Below are 17728 nucleotides of genomic sequence, written 5' to 3'. Positions count from 1 at the left end.
AAAAAAAAAAAAAAAAAAGAAAGAAAGAAAAAAGAAAAACAATGGTTAAATGGTGAAATTTTTAAGGTTTTACTGCAACAATCTTTTTAAAGGTACGCATGTATTCAAATGTGTATACAAGCCACTAGGGAAAAGAGGGTTTGTGCATATATGGTTTGATAAAATGCACAGCAATCTATATAAAGGGAGTTTGTGTGTGGAGTGAAATTTGGGGGTCAATTTCACTTTTGGTATAGTGGGTTTTTTACCCCTTGGCAAAAGCACTGTTGTTTTATCCTACATTAAATTCCACCCTAAAACCATGCTCCTTTACAGACATTTGTCCTGTACTCAACTATGGTCTTTATAAATTTAGTTTTCCAGAAATTCAATAAATAGAAAAGGATTATGTGGTTTTTGGTATTTGGCCTTTCTGACCTATTTTTGAGGGTCATCCATGTTGAAGTAACTTATCACTATGACCCTTTTTATTGCTGTATGGAAGTAATTTTTATGCTGATGGTATAATTGGAAAAGGAAATGAAATGTTCACATTTTGAAAAATAAAACACAAAAGAGCTTTTAGGATCACCGATTGTCTGAAGAGTCATCATCTACCAAGTCTTCCAATATTATCAAAGACCACAAACTGAAAACCACAAGCAAATGCCATCAAATTTTCCAAAGATACTCTTCAGAAATATATTTTGATTAGGAAAAAAGAAGCACACTATTCACTTTTAAGAGAATCAGAGTAACTCAACTATGTAAAAAGGTATAAAAATATTTTAAATGGCTCCACTATCTACTTTTTTTTTTGGTATTGGGATTGAATTCAGGACCTTGAGCTTGCAAGGCAAGTGGTGGCACTGAACTAAATCCCTAACAATCCTTCATTTTACTTAAAAGCTTTTGAAAACATGTTAATGTACATTCATTCTGTGATCCATCAGCAGATTTAGAGCTAGTTTCAAAAATAAATTTATATATGCAAGGTAAGCCTAATTAAATTCAGAAAAATGTAATATTCAATAGTTAGAACCTAATGTGCTCAATAAAGTATTTTGTTTTTAAATTAGAACAGATCTGCATTTAATTAGTCATTTGAGTATGTAATCATTTTAATTTATTTGCACAAACACAGGACATTGTGCTCCATCAGCAGATAATGTTCTTCATTAGCAAAGGTAGGAACTTTGTGCACAGGGGCAAGAGAAATATTTTCACCTATGATGCAAAATCAGAACTGCATACTATCAGACTTCATCCTTCAGTTAACAGGGCCATCACTCTTGAGTATTTGCTAATAACAATAATAATATGTACACACATACTTTTGACTATTATGCCAATTCATAGAAATCAACAATTGAAATATGTAATTTCATTTTACCTATCACTCAGTTATAAAACTGGGTAAAATATGCTACAACTGAAATTTCAGTGATTTGTATGGTAGTGAAGTAGAGTTAATTTTTAAAAATTCTTTCTTCATCCATGGTATAAATAAGTCCACACGACAGAGGCATGGGGATACGCCTTACTTCAGGCTGTTTGAAAACTCTGCGTGTTGGACAAGTTAACCACAGATCCTTCTTACCTTTCATTATAGCACCATCAATTGATTCTTCCTTAAGGCATTCTCCAAAACCTGGATCTTGCTATTGCTACTTCTCCCAAATCCTAAACATACTCCACAAAGACTCACTTGTTAACTTATATCCTACAAGGATCTTTAAAAAAGTACTTGTTTTTGCTTGATTCTAAAATAAATATTTAATTCCTGAAGTTCATATTTTGAAGCAAACATTTGAGACACTGATAAACTGCTTGAGAAATATTTTAAGCTCTTATTTCAAAATAAAGTAGAATTTACAAAGACTGGGATCATTTAATAACAAAATGAGTCAGTGGACAGTGAGAACAGATTTAACTTGGGGAATTTTGATAGTACTAATTTTGATGTACTAAGTAGCATTTAAGGTCCAGAATAACTGATACTAAGATCTGTACCATACAGCCACTATATAGTTTTGAAAATTTTGAGCAATACTTTATAAAAAGCTAACAGGAGTATATGTTTGTGTGTATGTATGTGTATACTTTTCTTCCCATAGTGCAAAGTAAGCAACTTGTCTGAGTTGTACATCAGTTCTGCTCTATGTGATAAAAGAACATGTCCCCTAATTTTTGATGACCAAGTCAAAGTATTCTATGGGGTAAGATTCTAACTGTACACGTCCCTTTTGATCAATCAAAGTTCTAAATTCTTCCTTTAATGTTATGGGGCCTATAACCTTTTTTTGTAGATAATAAACACTGCAAACATAACTAAATAATTTTAAAGTATGAGACAAGTGAAATTAGCTTTGGAGCAATTTCGATTAACAGTGTAACAGTGTCTATCAAGATTAAAAATACATACTTTCAAAATGCCAAAATACAACACTACTTAAATTCTCTTTGATTGGGTGCCAGTGTCATCTCCATTATCTACATCTGAAGAAATAATGCTTTTCCCAAAAATCTAGTTAAATAATTCTTTAAAATACTAGGTAAACACAATATTATAGCAAAGTCATAAGACATGCATTTATACTGTATGTGAAATTAACTGCACATCCTTGGCACGCACACATAGAGACACAAGTACCTGTGCATATGCAATTGCACTCACTGAGCACAAGACATGGGTGAGGTATGGTACCTCCAATTTGTCACCCCAGTGAGTTTCAATTTCTTAGTGAACTTTAAGCTATGCTCAATGTTTCTAGTATGAAAAGGTTGTGTTTGGCATAAAATGGGTCCTAAAGCAAGCCAGATATTCTACCTAGTATATAACTGAAGAAAGACATTTATTCCAAAGCTAACAAAAAAACTGCCACATATTACTTTTTGAGACACAATATATCAGTCTTCAATATATGCGTAAATATGGCTACATATATTGTATTTTTTACCTAAGGAGAGTTTTATTAAGAGAAACACTGATTATATATGACTCTTTAAGCAAACTCTTAAACTCAACTCTTGCATCAGATCCAACTCCATTGAATGGCTGTCTTGACAGCAACACTTAAATATTAGTTTTTTATCTTATTTTGGAACTGTTCATAAGAAATGAATATTAATGGAAGGCATTCAAACCCTTGCCTTAATGAGAATTGTATTTATAAAACAAGTTGGAAAAGACAAAGATAGTATCCAAAGATTACAATAAAAATATTGTAAAACAATTTAAGTTTGAAAACCTAGCCAAAACCTTTTTATTGCTTCTCCAGATTAAAAATTAATGAAAATTTATGTAAATCAGAAACCAAGATCTTTATAAGAAATATGCTTCATCTCAATCTCCTTTAATGCTTGAAAACTTTCTCTAAAAAGAAAACATACTCTAGTTTTCTCTTTGGATTGTATAAATCTTTCATCTTTAATACATCAGTCTGGCAGTTCTTTTTACTTAGTCTGAAAGGCTCTTTCTTTGCAAAACCAAACCAAACCAAACCAAACCATTTTTCCTTCCCATACCATGCCTTTCTCATAGCTGAGTTTTGTCCAGAACCAGAGGTAGTTAGTTCCTCTAGGAAGACTGTGACCTCATATAGGATACAGTGTTTTCCTACAAATTTTCTGACAAGACAGCATAACAGCATAAATCACATAAAATTAAGAAAATAATGTTGTAACTCAAAATAAATTGCTTTTCATTTAACCTTTTAAAAAATTCCTTATAACTTCTATGTTTAAATATTAGATGAAATTGGGAGTCAAAATAAGTCCCTACTGAAGAAATCAAGACACAGAGAACAGTGATTTAGTAAAAGTAAACTCAACAACACAGTTAAAATTGGGGAAAATTTTAATTAATATGCATCAAATGTACTTTACATTGATAACTGAAATGCTGAAATTGTGAAATTTTATTTATTTTTTTAAAAAAGGTTAGCAGGAAAAAAAAAAGGTTAGCGATTATCTTTTTCTTGGGAAAGGTGGAGACCTAATCAATCATTAAATGTCCAGGTTTAATGAACATTAATATTTGAACAGCAGTTCACATTTTTTATCTACAATAAGGTAGACTATAAACTTTTCAAAACTGAATTTACAGGAATGTCAAATTTTTGAACTGCAAACTCAGAACTCTGCATTGGGATTTTTTATTTTTTGCTTGAGTGTTCCTAACTTGAGAACATAGACAATTTTCTTTCCTAATTCCTAGGAAAAACATTTCTGCAATAAGTGTTGTGTCTCTTTACTATAATTCGGTTGTTTTTAAGAAGGATTATGAGCTTTGTGGTTGTTTTCCCACAGTTAATAAAAATCTATCAAAAACATCATAATATAATTTGTAAGAAAAAAATAGTTGTTTTTCAAAGGCTGCAGGAAAAGGAAACAGCACAGACACTTAAAGCTAGTCACACTGCAGATAAATTCAATATAGTGTTCAAAAGTTCCATAAAAATGAACAAAACATTTGTGTTTACTTCCATTGCTCCAATGTCCACCATAAATTTGCTTCAGAGTTGCACCGCAGCAGTTCGATGGTCCAATTTAAGAGTTCAAGGTTCTCTTGGTGTATTTGGCCCACTGATGTCCACATTCCAGATAAACTCCGTTCAAAAGACAGAAATGAGGGCAAAGACTCCATATAACAAAGCACAAGGATATGCTACTAAAAGTTGCTGCCCTTCCATGGCTAATGCAGAAATAAAAATCTTGGAAGCAGAAAAACTACACCATCCAATAATCCCAGCAGTGAGAATGATTCCTAACATTCCTCTGTAAGCAAAAAAAAAAAAAAAAGTGTGGGGGGGAATATTAGTTACATAAATATACTATAATAACTTGTTCTAAAGAAAAAGTATTTTAAATCCACATGTAGACATATGTGGAAATTTTTTTTCCAAAGACTAAAATGAACCCCACAGTGAATTCAATGATGCTGTCATTTCATGTGATAAAAGTCTCATTTATAAGTATATTTTTGCTCTTTTAAAATATAAGGCTTCCCAACCTTGACACTGTTCATTTGGGCTGGATATATATTTGTAGAAAGAGCTACTCTGTGCATTGTTAGGATGTTCAGCAGCATTCCTGGTCTCTAACAAGATACCAGCATCCCAACAAACTCCAGCTGTGACACCAAAATTATCACCAGACATACAAAATATCCCTTGGGAAACAAAATTTTTCCTGGGTGAGCAAGTGTTATAGAAAAATAAATAAATAAATTCTTCGCTAAAATTCAATTAATGTCAATTCTTAACAAATAAGGATGAAGCCATTTCCTCTATGAAAACCCAAAGCAATTTTATTCAAAAGAATACTGTAATGTCACCGACCCTGCCAAGTAACGACTATGAGACAAATAGATGATACATGCTTTTCTCCTAAATCTTTATTTTAGCTTTCTAAGTGTAACATTCTTAGTATAATGAAGGTAATCATTGGTCTAACATTAGCCACAAAAATATGCTTGAAATGTTGAGACCATGAAGAACTGCACAGGCATAAATTTACACCTTACAAACTTGCCAAACAGAATACAGATTTACTATTTATATATTCTGCATATTCCCAAAGGTGTCAAGAAATCTGACATGATCTAAAGAAAATAAAGCAGGGTAAGCATAACTTCATCACTAATGACTTGAGATTTTTCATGTGTTATTTAAAGATCACAACTATTCAATTTGTTACTGCTGTGACACTGGTCAATAAACATGAAAGTAGTAAAATTCTTCACCACACATAAAATACAGATGGGATAAAAGATTTCAAAACTTATTCCCATTTTCATTGTTAATCTTCCAAAAGCATGTAGCAAGTCTTTACCTACAAGAAGTACTGTGACATGTTTATTGAATCTTATTATCTTAAATAGAAGATGAGGTGAATTCTGGTCCAAGTCCAAAATCAAAATCAGTACTTACTGTAAAGAAAATATCACTGCAAAGCTGGAAAGTAGGATCATGGGAAGAAGACAATATCCAAGGACACTTGCCACACAACCAAATGAAACACCTGTCATACTCATTAAGTTTAATAAACAAAACATTCCTAGACATCCAATTGCACTGATTCCATACACATAGCCAAACTGGATTTTGCCAGCCTATGAGTAAAGAAAAGATAACAGGTTGAAGGACAAAAACTAAGTTATTCTTGACTTTATTTCATTCTCAGTGGCACATATAAAAATTATTCGATACATGAGCATCAAAATCTTCAGACAGGGAAAGTAAAAGAGCAGACCATGTTTCATATCCTTCTTAAGGTTAAAGCATCACCTCCTAATGCACAGATAATTGGTTTTCTAGATAGCATTTGAGCCTGGCATAGAACTGAACAAATAAAGGAACAAAATAATACTATAGTCAACTAAAACAGCTTATTTCTAAAAGGGACTTTGACTCTAAGCAAATAAACTATAAAGGTGGAAAGCTATTTAAAATGGTTGGATAATTGCTAATAGCACTTCAAAGTACCTTTTCCCTCAAAATGAACCAAGGCAACTTATTCTCACGGCCACCAACAGCCATAATCTAACAGCAGAAATGATTTTATCATTCATTTTATATGGTGTTAGAAAAGCTAAAAGAAAAAAATGTGAGGATAAGAAGGAACCCAAGGGTCAGTGAGGAAGGAAAGAGAAAAAGCAAGAGGAATACAACTGAAGATATTTTTTCTTTCATTACTTTTCCAAATTGTTGGTTTTTACAATCCTTGGATGAGAAACAAAACAAACACATCAACTTAACAGTTCTGCTCTTCTAAGTAAAATCACTGGAAAGTTTTAGGACAGCAAAAATTAGCTAAATTGCAACTACCTTACTAGTCAAGTTGAATGAAAAAGTACTATATTCAGATAATACTATCACTAAAATTAGTCTATTGAGAAATGTTCAAAATGTCCCGGGTTTTTCAAATATTGTCATGTAAGACTCAATCTTGAGAATTCTTCTACAGATTTTGATGAATGGACAAAAAATCATTTGAGAATTTTGTTGACTAAAATAAAAAAAAGTTTTTTTTTTGGTACCAGGGATGAAACTCAGGATGTTGCATTTGTGAGGAGGCGCAGTACCACTGAGCTAAATCCCTGGCCCTATTAACTCAAAATTTAATCATAAATATTTGATTAAAAATGTGTGGAAGGTTGATAAAACTGAGTTAGTTCATTGATGAATTCATTCACACAGCAATAATAAAATCTCATGTTCACATAGGGTTTTTAACTTTCCAAAGTATTTTCACAGTTTGTCTTATTTTCAAAACAATCCTGTTGTTAGTGGGCAGCAATGATTATCATCAAAGGGAGCTGAAGAATTAAATAATTTAGTCAAGGACAAAGAAGAAGCACTGAGTTCAAGCCTAGGCTTCTAAAAATTCTATATTCTACCCTTACATTATTTATCCTGTGTAATTCAAATATAAGAGAAAATCAAACAAATATAATAATTATCTTTATAAATTCCTGTCATTTTCAAAATTACTTTAACATTCTTGGGGAGGTGGAAGACAGGGAGAGAAACCAGTTTTTCATTTTAATGTTTTAATGCATTATAAGTTAAATTGTATAGAAAAATAACTAGCAAAACAACAAAACACTAACCATGAAAAAATAAAAATGGTATTTTTATTTAAAAAAAAAAGAGCAGTAAGGCCGGGGATTTAGCTCAGTGGTTCATTGGCCTGCCTCGCAAGCACAAGGAGCCAAGTTCGATCCCTGGTACAGGGGGAAAAAAAAAAAAAAAAAAAAAAAAAAAAAAAAACAGTGGAGGACAAATACCTTAAACCTCTGAAAAGTCAGAAGGATAAAAGGAATTCTAATGAGGTACTGAGGCCACATATGTTATTTACTTGGTTTTTTAAATTCTTTTGCTTTCCCCAATAACTGGACTACTTAGAATAAATTATTTTTTTTAAAATATGCCATATAGTACTTATTACACTACTGGTGAAGAAGCAATGAACAGGTATAAATTCAACCAATTCAATGCCATTCAAAACACATTAAAACTTAAAGTATAAGCAGTTTCAAAAATGGCTTTTCTTTTTCTTTTTGGTACCGGGGATTGAACTCAGGTCCTTGCGCTTGCAAGGCAGGCCACCGAACCACTGAGCTAAATCCCTGGCCCCAAAAATGGCTTTTCTTGAAATCGTTCTTTAATCACACACCGACAAATGAAATTAAAATCTTACCAGTAACAATGTGGCTCCAAAAGCAAGGCAAAAAACCATTGGTCCTGCCAGATCAGTTTCATTCATGATGCTGCCATCTGCTACTTTTAATGGATGTAGCACTGTTAGTGTTTTTTGCCAGATGTGGTCAAAATTGATACCTAACTCTAAAGAAAAATTAAAAAGTCAGTTTAGATTTGTGGCATACCTTTAATTTACCATATTCTATGTTGGAACAGGAGACACAATGAAACCCCTAGAATCAAAAGATCTAGCGATAGTAAATCATATTATTTTACTAAGTTTTGCTTCTCCTACAAGTATGTAATTTCTGGTTTAGTGTTGGAAAAGGTACTGATAAGATGAAACAGTCTCTCAGTATTATTGCACAGCAAAAAATACAGTCAAGGTTAATAGTAAGAATTCTTTACCTGAGACTACAGGAATGCTTGAGGGACCCATGAAATTGTATACAAAATTATGTTTCCATGCACATGTGTATATGTTTCTGAAGAGTATTCATATTTCAATGGAAAAACTGCTTTATAGTTTTGAAACATAATTTGAAAACATATTTTTAAATAATGTCAATAATTCTGTTAGTTTATTTCTGTGTAGGATAGTATCATGCTATTTATTTTCACTTCCTCCAATGATGGGATTTAACAATCTGAAGTTAGTGTTCACATTTTGACATATTTTATTATCAATCTATTAAAAATCTGGTCCACTCTAGCCCAACATAGTGTTATGTACAGTCTTCAAAGTAAGTAAAAAACTGTTCTGTAAGACTGTCTTTTAAAGGGAAGTACAACTTCTTCAAACAAAAATATACTTTCACAGACTGGCTAGATACTATGAAGTACGGGTTGAACATCTCTATTTGGAAAATCCAAAACTTTGTGAACACCAACATGATATTCCAACAGTTTCAGATTGTAGGCTTCATGGAGTTTTGATTAGGGATGTTGACACAGCGAAGTCTACAAAAATAGTTCAATATTATAAAGAATTCAAAATCTGAAACACTTCTGGTCTTAAGAATTTCAGATAGGGTTTATTCAACCTTATCAAATTTTACAACCAATCCTACCTTCTAATAAAGGTGGTTCATCCTCAAAGCTGTTTCCATAGAATGGTTGAGGTGTAGCTGGAGTATATGCCTGAGCTGGCTGGAAAATCTGACCAGTGTATGGTTGCTGTGGCTGCATCATGTCTGGAGGGACAAATCGGCCATGCTGTGAGTAGTCATAGCCAGCATACTGTCTATTAAAAAAAAAAAAAAGGAAGTTAAATTTCTCAGAAGTATTCCAACACCCTGACAATTGGTATCCCTTAAATTCCTATAGCTACAGAAAATTAGGATACCACATTAGGCTGTTTAAAAATGGTGACTGAAATTACTATGATCAAACTGAGTACAGTGAAAAATTTAGAGAATCTTCTGATGCCAGTATTCCCTTGTGCAGAATTTAAGCAGTTTATGAACTATTACACTTTTAAGTGCTTGAACCCAACAAATAAATTCTTAAACATCTTGTTTGTTTTTCTTCCTTAGTGAGGCTATACAATGATATGCTATGAAATAAGCTTATAGCCTAAGACAATGAAAGGAAAACTTAGGATAACAGTTATGTAATTTTCCATGGTAATTTGGATATTCATTAAATTATCATTCTTGACTTTTTGGTATGTCATTTCTTACAAGTGAGAAGATCACCTGGTGTTTAAAGAATCATCTATTTTAGCTGGGGATTTAGCTCAGTGGTTCTGCCGCCTGCCTCATAAGCACAAAGACCTGAGTTCGATCCCCGGTACCACCAAAACAAACAAACAAAAAATCATCTATTTTAAATCACAGTATGGGAAAATTAAACTTCTTTGTGAAAGTTTTGAGAATATATTATCAGTATGCCTTATATTTGAATAGTGCTTTAAAATTTTCAAAGTGGTTGCGCATCTATTGTCTCATTTGTACTACTAGCAAATCCTGTATTTAGAGGAAGAGTCCTTACCATGGCTATTTTCTTTTTTATATCTATTTTTAAAAATTGTTATTAGTACATCTTAGCAGTAATGTTTACATTCCTTGTATGTCATTGGTACACGTATATAGCACAGCTTAATTCTTTTTTTCATCCCCTTTCCCTCTCCTTCCCTTCCCACTTTCTCCATCTCGATTCCCTTTTCATTTGAGAAAGATCTATCTTCCTACCACAGCTATTTTAATAAGAGGGAACACAAGGATACTGAAGGCACATCTTTAAATACTTGTTTCACTATCTTCTGGGAAAAGAAGACATTAATTAATAAGACTAATCTAATTATATAGTAAGAAATACAGAAGTAAAACATTTATTAAAAGTGAAATATTTTTAAAAGTATCAGAGCCCTAGAAATTCTTTAGTCTATCTTTAAAAAATTTGTGGTTCCCTTTTGGAAAATGCAAAAATATAATGACATTCATTAATACTGAAATTCTAAAACTAAAATTAATTTTTAAATTAATTACACATCTTGAGTAAAAGAAAATGAAAAAGATGTATATGTTCAGGCATACATAATCTTTCTGGAAACTCCAATATGATTCTCAGGAATTATCAAACTAGTTCAATCCATGTTTTAAGAGATATTCATTTTTCTAACTATACAATATAGAATTCACTGCTGCATTATTTTAGTAGTAAAAGACTGAACAGCTATCAGTAAATATATTGTGATATGAGCATATAATCGATTGTTATGTACCTGCTAAAAAGAACAAGGCAGTTTTATATGGCCTAATGAAAACGATAATCAAAAAATACTCGGTGAGGAAAAAAAAGCAATGATTAAAATAGTGTACATTATACATAACCATTGATTGTGTTTTTTAAAAAATAAATACACACATACACAAATGCTTGTATATGTCAAGGAGAGCTCTGGGAGTACAAAGAAACATCTAATTGCACAGTAAAGGAACTTGGAATGATGAAGAAAATATACAAATTTAAAATTTCACATTATAAACTTTTGTACCCTTGAAAATATGCGATATTCATTATTCACTGAATTTGGTTAATTCTAAAACAATTTACATGCAATAACCTACAAAATAATATTTTTGAATGTTACTATTTGTAAAGCATTCAATTAATAATGTGAATTATCTCTCATAATTCTCACTATAAGTCTCTGAAGTAGATACTATTGCCTTTCTCATTATAAAGATGTAAAAACTGAACTCTTGTCCATGGTGGTGCCAATATTCAAAATGAGGCTACTCTTAAGAGTTGTAATAAAAATCACTTCAAAATCCTATCTTATAAAGACAGTTCTAATGTTCTGCTCTCTACACATAGTTTTTCATTGTTTGTTGTACGCATACACTCATCTACACATGTACACTGTCCTCCAACAGGGCTAGCTAGTTAAATTAATATGATGTGCTCTTGTGTTGATTTGTTGGGATTTATCAGTTTATGAAACCACAAGATAAACTTTGTGTGGCAGTTTCTGCAATCTGTTCAAATAGACTGTATTTGATTTTCAGAGAGATAAGAGAAAGAAATGTGCACCAACACAAAACCAAAATAAACAGTATTGAATAGCATTTCTCAAACTCTTTGCTCTTAAGACCCCTTTCTATTTTTAAGATATATTTAAGTCTGCTTTTGTTTATGGAGGCTACTATTCATCAATATTTTCCATGAAAGAAATGAGATGTTTCATATTTTAAGTATTTAATTCATTTGAAAAAATACATTTTAGCATAAACATTTTTATGATGAAAACTACCTATCAAAAAATTACTAAGAAAAACTGCACTGTATTATATTTTTTAAAAATCTCATTAAAGTCTGGCTTAATGAAAGATATTTTTATATCTGCTTCTGCGTTCAACCTGTTGTGATACACTGTTTTAGTGAAGTACTTTAAGAACATCCAATGTCGCAGACATGTAGTTGGAAAACAGTATTATAGTAAAATTTAAGATCATCATGTGTTGTTTACACTATGTTAAAACTCAAAACAAGTGGTAGTTTTCTTAAATTCAAACAGCAACATGGCATCTAAAGCAGCATCAATGAACTTTTTATGCCCTGTTACAGTCCAACTTGCATTTTGAGTGGATCTTTTACACATATAATTATATAACATCATGAATTGGCCATACAGAAAATATTATTGTAGTTATATGTATCTCCCAAACACTGACTTAATTCTATATTAAAAAGATCACACTTGTTAATATCACCACTGATACTATCATAAAAATGGTTTATTACCAAGAAGCTGACAATTTCAGACTACTGATTTCAACTTCTCCAAAATTGTTATTTTTGTCTAAAAAAACTGACCACAAGACACATACTGTTTGTTGTTTTCCTTGAAGTGATATTCTCTTTTTCGTTTTTGAGAAAATATCTGCTAAATATTTATCAGTTGTTATTTCAAATGAAAAAAATGATCTGAAAAACAGCTGGTTCAGCTTGCAACTCAACTTGCATATGTACTTTTTCCTAGAAATATCATAACTTCACCAAGGAACAGAAATGCTCTCTGACTCTCCAATTTTGTCACACAGAATATTAAAGAAGTACATTTACTTAAGGGTCAAGATTTAACAAAATGACAATTCTTAATGCTCCATTGAGGGAATCCTTAAATGAAGCATACTCATTTATCCTCCATCAAGTGTGACTATGAGAACAATTTGATGCTACTCCCCTGATTCACACTCAGGTACACTAGCAGTTTTACCAAACATTGGTTTTTGCAAAATCAATGCAAATGTTAACAAACCTAAAAGAGTAAAGAATATGTTAGTATTATTATAAAAATAACTGCTGATCTGATCCCTGAAAAGTCTCAAGGATCCTAGTGTCTGTAGTGTACACTGAGAACTACTGAATTAGACCTATAAATTGCAAGTAAGGAAAAGAAACTCAAGTAATTGTTGCAAAGGTAGCATAAAAAACAATACAGCAGCACAAAAATACACATAAACCAATGGAAATGAACAGAAAACAATCCCATGCACCTCCAACCATCTGATTTTTGACAAAATAAAAAACAAGCACTGGAGAAGATCGTGTCTTTAACAAATAGTCCTGTGAAAACTGGATATCCTCTCATAAAAGATTGAAAATAGACTCTTATCTCTCAATCTGTACAGAAACCAGAACAAAATAGATCAAAGACCTAGATACAGAAACAGAAACTTTGAAACTGTTGGGAAATAGCATGAGGGTAACACTTGAAGTCATATGAATAGGCAAAGGCTTCCTGTATAGAACCCCAATAACAAAGGAAATAATATCAAGAGTCAACAAATGGGAATACATCAAATTAAAAAGCTGCTAAGCAAAAGGAAAAAAAAAACCCCAAAACCCAATGCCCCCCCCAAAAAAAAGTACATGAAAAAATGTTCAACATCTTTAACCATAAGAAAATGGAAATCAAAATAATTTTGGGGATCCATCTTACCCTAGTCAGAATGGCTATCAACAAGAACACAAAAAGGAATCAATACTGGTGAGGATATGGAAAAAAGGAACCCTCCTCCACTGTATTGTTAGTGAAAATGTAAACTAGTACAACCAGTATAGAGGTCAGTTTTGAGATTCTCAAAAATCTAAAAGTAGAAACAACACTGGCCCAGTTATCTCTTGGGTATATTCCTGAAAGAATTAAAGGTATCATACTATAGAGACAGATGCATACTCATGTTTACAGTGGCAATAGGTAAGCTCTGGAAATAGTCTTGATGTGTGCTAAGAGATGACTGGATAAAGAAAAAAATGGTACATAGACACAGTTGAATATTATTTGGGAATGAAACCATGCCATCTGTAGGAAAATTGATAGAACCAGAGATTATCATCTAAGTAAAATACACAGACTAAGAAAGTTAAAAGATTACGTCTTTTCTTATGTGAAGAACCTAAAATATAAAGCAATGACTAAAATAAAGAAGAGATGACAAGAAATTAGAAGATAAGACTCCTGAAGATGGGGAAGGAGGCCAAGGGAAGAGGGAAGGGTAGGGACAAAGGAGTAAATCAAATGAAAACAATCATACCAATTCCTCCAAACAAATATCACTATTCCATATTACAAACATGCATTGTACTAATAAAAGAAAAAAAGAGGTAATCAAAGGATCCACCCATAGGGCTTCACACCTTGAACAGACAGACTGTAGGGCTTTCTCTTTCCTCGAATTAGTATGATAAATGCGCCCCCTCTGCATCATTATTTCATCTTCCAAACGCAAAGTGAGAGACAATATCATGAAATTCCACTATTGGCCTTTTGCAGTGATACTTGTTCAGAAAAATTTCTGAATCATGCTTGGCGGTTTTAAACTAATACTTGGTATGGTAGATACACATACTTTACAAAATAAAGCAAAACTTCCTTCCACAGTAGGAAAAGTTGTGTACGCTAAATCAGTATTCTCATATGTATTTTATCAATAATGAAGACAGAGCCTTTTCACATGCTAAGTTGCCTACTTAAGTTCATGAAAAACCTCCGATATTTCATAAAGGTATAGTATTTTAGAAAATAAATGACATATTACTACATATTTTAGAAGCATATTTAGACTATAATGTGGGATCTATCCAATATGACTCTTTTACACACAGGCACATACACAACAACAGATCATAATCAAAGGATCTTCTGTTTGTAGTCTTTTGTTTGGTATATGAATATATAAATGATACTCATGAAATACCTACAGAGGAAATCATAAAATGTGAAAGCTGACTTCGGAGTGCAAATACATAATTACGGACTAGTAAGTCAAACTAAAGACAATCCAAATATGCTATTTGAACCCAGATTTTCACCAACAAAGAGCTAAAGGTTATCACCTGATCGTTGTAAACAAGTTAGCACACTATTACTTGGTAAATGGAGCTGGACATTTAAAATATTATGTTGCAGATCTACTTGAAGTTACACATAGAAATAGAAGAATCCATTTTTTTATAAAGCTCAGAAGCCCACATTTACTACTGCTAATACATTACACCCTTTCCTTTTCCAAGCTCTATATATCCATATTTAGTAACTGGCGGTAATGGTTAATTATCTGAAATAGTTTCTTCAGTAGTATTCATTGGCACATGATTTGTTTGTAATGGACTTTTGAGAATGGTCAGTGACAAAATATCTATGCAGCTTCTAACTGGACAACTGAAATTGGATGAATAAGAGGATAAATAGTAACTTTTAAGTGATCTAAACATGGACAAGAGAGAAAAAAAACCACAAATAAACCTGGAAGCCTGCAATCTTAAATAAAATACTTCTGTTGAATCTAAAGATAAAGGTCATTTGGCTAAAATCCGGTGAGCATACAGAGACAGAATCTCCAAAGCCCTTGCTGTTATAAGCAATGATTTATTTTACGAGATGGATTTTGGCCAAGGATGTTTTTGCCCTCCCATGCAGAGTAGTAACCAAAAATACATATGTAGATAAAGAAGCGAGTGAAAATCTTTCACTTTAATTTTTCCAATTCTGCCTAATTAAGAGAGATAAGCTCTCACTGGTATGCACAGTAATTAAGAATTTAAAAGAAAGAAGAAAGTAATTCATATGCAGCAGTGGCAAACCTGCCATAGTGGTATGTGTCCTGCAACTGGCTGTTTGCTATCAATGAAACCTCTAAAAGGTTCACCATTACTGACATAGAAGGTATTTTTTACATACTCATTCCCATTGTTCAATAAATACAATTTCTCCAATTAAGCAGATTCAAAGAGTCCATGGGTTATAAAAAGGAGAGCCTATCTAAGGTGGACCACAGCATGGGGCTGAATTTGACTTTTGTCTTTTAAAAATCATTGGCACTTTCATTCAGATATATCAATTCAAACACAGGCTGGTACTGCATGTTTCTCATAGTCTGATTAGATATACAACCTTGCATTGCTCTGATCCTGAGAAAGTCTTTGTGGGGTTTTAAATTCAGGATCCAGAGATGAACTTATGAAAAGTCTGCATGCACATTTATGTGGGTGTCTAAGTGAGAGTATGAATATATTTCTAAAAAATAGGTCCACTGTCTTTATAAGATTATCAAGGAGGTCCAGGTATCTAAAAAAGGGTAAATAATTTAGTATAGGAAAACTCCTTCATTTGACTGGAGGCCAAATAAGGTTTTTCTCTAAGGTTCTATGACACTAAGAGTATGATGCCCTCGAAAAGACTGGTAGAAAACCTTCAGCTAATGTATTTTTTTCTGCTACAACACAAAGTACTATAAAATGACTCTTTTTTAACAGTTCAGAGTCTAAAAAACGGTTTTAAAATCTTTTAAATTTGCAACTAGTAACCCGTGATATCGACTATAATGCTTTTGTAAAGAATTAATGAAAATCACTGTTAAACACCGTCATTATGCACTTTCAATTACAGTTGATAAAATCTAAAAGTTGGAATAATTTAAGTACCAAACAAGCTGTCAAATTTGAAAATTTTTAAAATTTGTTCTATTAAATAAAAAGCCTAAATAATTATCTTAAATTCCCATTTTCATCTTAAGTGCCATAGAAATACTGTTACTACAAGCTACTTTCAGAAGACACCAAATTCTAAACAGGCCCAAGCCTTCAAACCTATTATCAGTATCACAGATCTTTCCGGAAAAAAGAAGATTGGGACAAAAATGATATCCCTAAAAAGCGACATATTCATATTTAGTTTTAAGCAGAATCAAATATTCTAAACACATACTTTCACTGCAGTGTAAACTACATAAGTTGCCAAAGCTAAAAAGTTACTTGCTATAGGGTCCTCCACTTCCTCCATAATCATAGGTTTGTTGAGACTGGTCATCGATGCTATAACTTGTCTGGTAGAAATCCGTGTTTACATTATCAAAACCTGACATCGCAAAAGATCTGCAACAGAAGAAAAAAGGCAGTTTATGCGCAAGGTCCCATTAAATTATTTTTGGCATTCTGATTAAGCAAATACTCTGAGAAGACAACAGCCAACATTTCCTCTCTACTTGTGCGGAGCAGCATTCGGACAGATCTAATGCTTCTAAATCGAAGCCCAAGAAGACACCTGGACCTCTATGTCATCGGCAGGGGCGAGGCCGTGGGGGGAGTGGCTCCAAAGCGACCTAAAATATCAGCAACAAAGATGACTCCTCACCTTCAAACAGAGCTTTACAGGGCCGGCACGACTGCCGCCTTGCAAAATAAAGCTCCAAGCCCGACAGGAAAGCGAAGAGTCCCGGAAGGTCGCGTATAAGGAGTAGAAACCGCGTCAGGACGAAGATCGAGAGTGAGTCGTGAGGGAAAGGACCACGGTGCCACGCGAAAAGGCAACAAGCTGCGCTGCACAGCTATCTGGAAAAGCCAGAAAAAGTGCGACGGGCCTGAGACACTCACCAAAGGTGGAGGGAGCAGCGGCGGCAGCGACCGTAGCACCAGCGACCCGAAATAACCCCAAATTCAACTCCAAAACGTACTCTAGCCCGTCGCTACGTGTCACAGGGCCGAAGAACTGCTTCCGGGTCACGCCGGCTCGCGCAGACGTGTTGGCTGGCTCT

General features: G+C 33.1%; 1 protein-coding gene across 3 annotated transcripts; it reads right to left on the bottom strand.

Moving 5' to 3' along the window:
- Positions 1-3856: 3856 nt before the first annotated feature.
- On the bottom strand, positions 3857-17717 carry Yipf5 (Yip1 domain family member 5). Of its 3 annotated transcripts, XM_033766894.1 has the most exons (7): positions 17648-17717; positions 17329-17525; positions 16950-17069; positions 9257-9429; positions 8185-8330; positions 5913-6094; positions 3857-4758 (listed from the first exon to the last, which is right to left on the bottom strand). In XM_033766894.1, exons 3-7 carry the CDS (start codon positions 17057-17059, stop codon positions 4596-4598), a joined length of 774 nt encoding a protein of 257 aa, XP_033622785.1. In that variant the 5' UTR covers positions 17060-17069; positions 17329-17525; positions 17648-17717; the 3' UTR covers positions 3857-4595. The 3 variants fall into 3 exon arrangements, with proteins under 3 accessions (XP_033622785.1, XP_010625338.1, XP_010625339.1); XM_010627036.3 differs by lacking the exon at positions 17329-17525 and having other exon boundaries at positions 17568-17712; XM_010627037.3 differs by lacking the exon at positions 17648-17717 and having other exon boundaries at positions 17329-17561.
- Between the last annotated feature and the right edge of the window lie 11 nt (positions 17718-17728).

This window comes from Fukomys damarensis, unplaced genomic scaffold (assembly GCF_012274545.1).
Source record: "Fukomys damarensis isolate Sample0158 unplaced genomic scaffold, DMR_v1.0_HiC HiC_scaffold_3, whole genome shotgun sequence".
Classification (NCBI taxonomy): domain Eukaryota; kingdom Metazoa; phylum Chordata; class Mammalia; order Rodentia; family Bathyergidae; genus Fukomys; species Fukomys damarensis.
The sequence above is the reverse complement of the archived record's forward strand: the minus strand, read 5'-3'. Positions and strand labels throughout refer to the sequence as shown.

Bases quoted from the DNA above. Each gene is read 5' to 3' on its own strand.
- Yipf5 (XM_033766894.1), bottom strand. From the start codon at position 17,059: ATGTCAGGTTTTGATAATGTAAACACGGATTTCTACCAGACAAGTTAT. The intron at 8,331-9,256 runs GTAGGATTGGTT...ATTTTTCTTTAG, and splicing joins TGAACCACCTTTATTAGAAG to AGTTAGGTATCAATTTTGAC. The intron at 6,095-8,184 runs GTAAGATTTTAA...CTTTACTCATAG, and splicing joins TTGGAGCCACATTGTTACTG to GCTGGCAAAATCCAGTTTGG.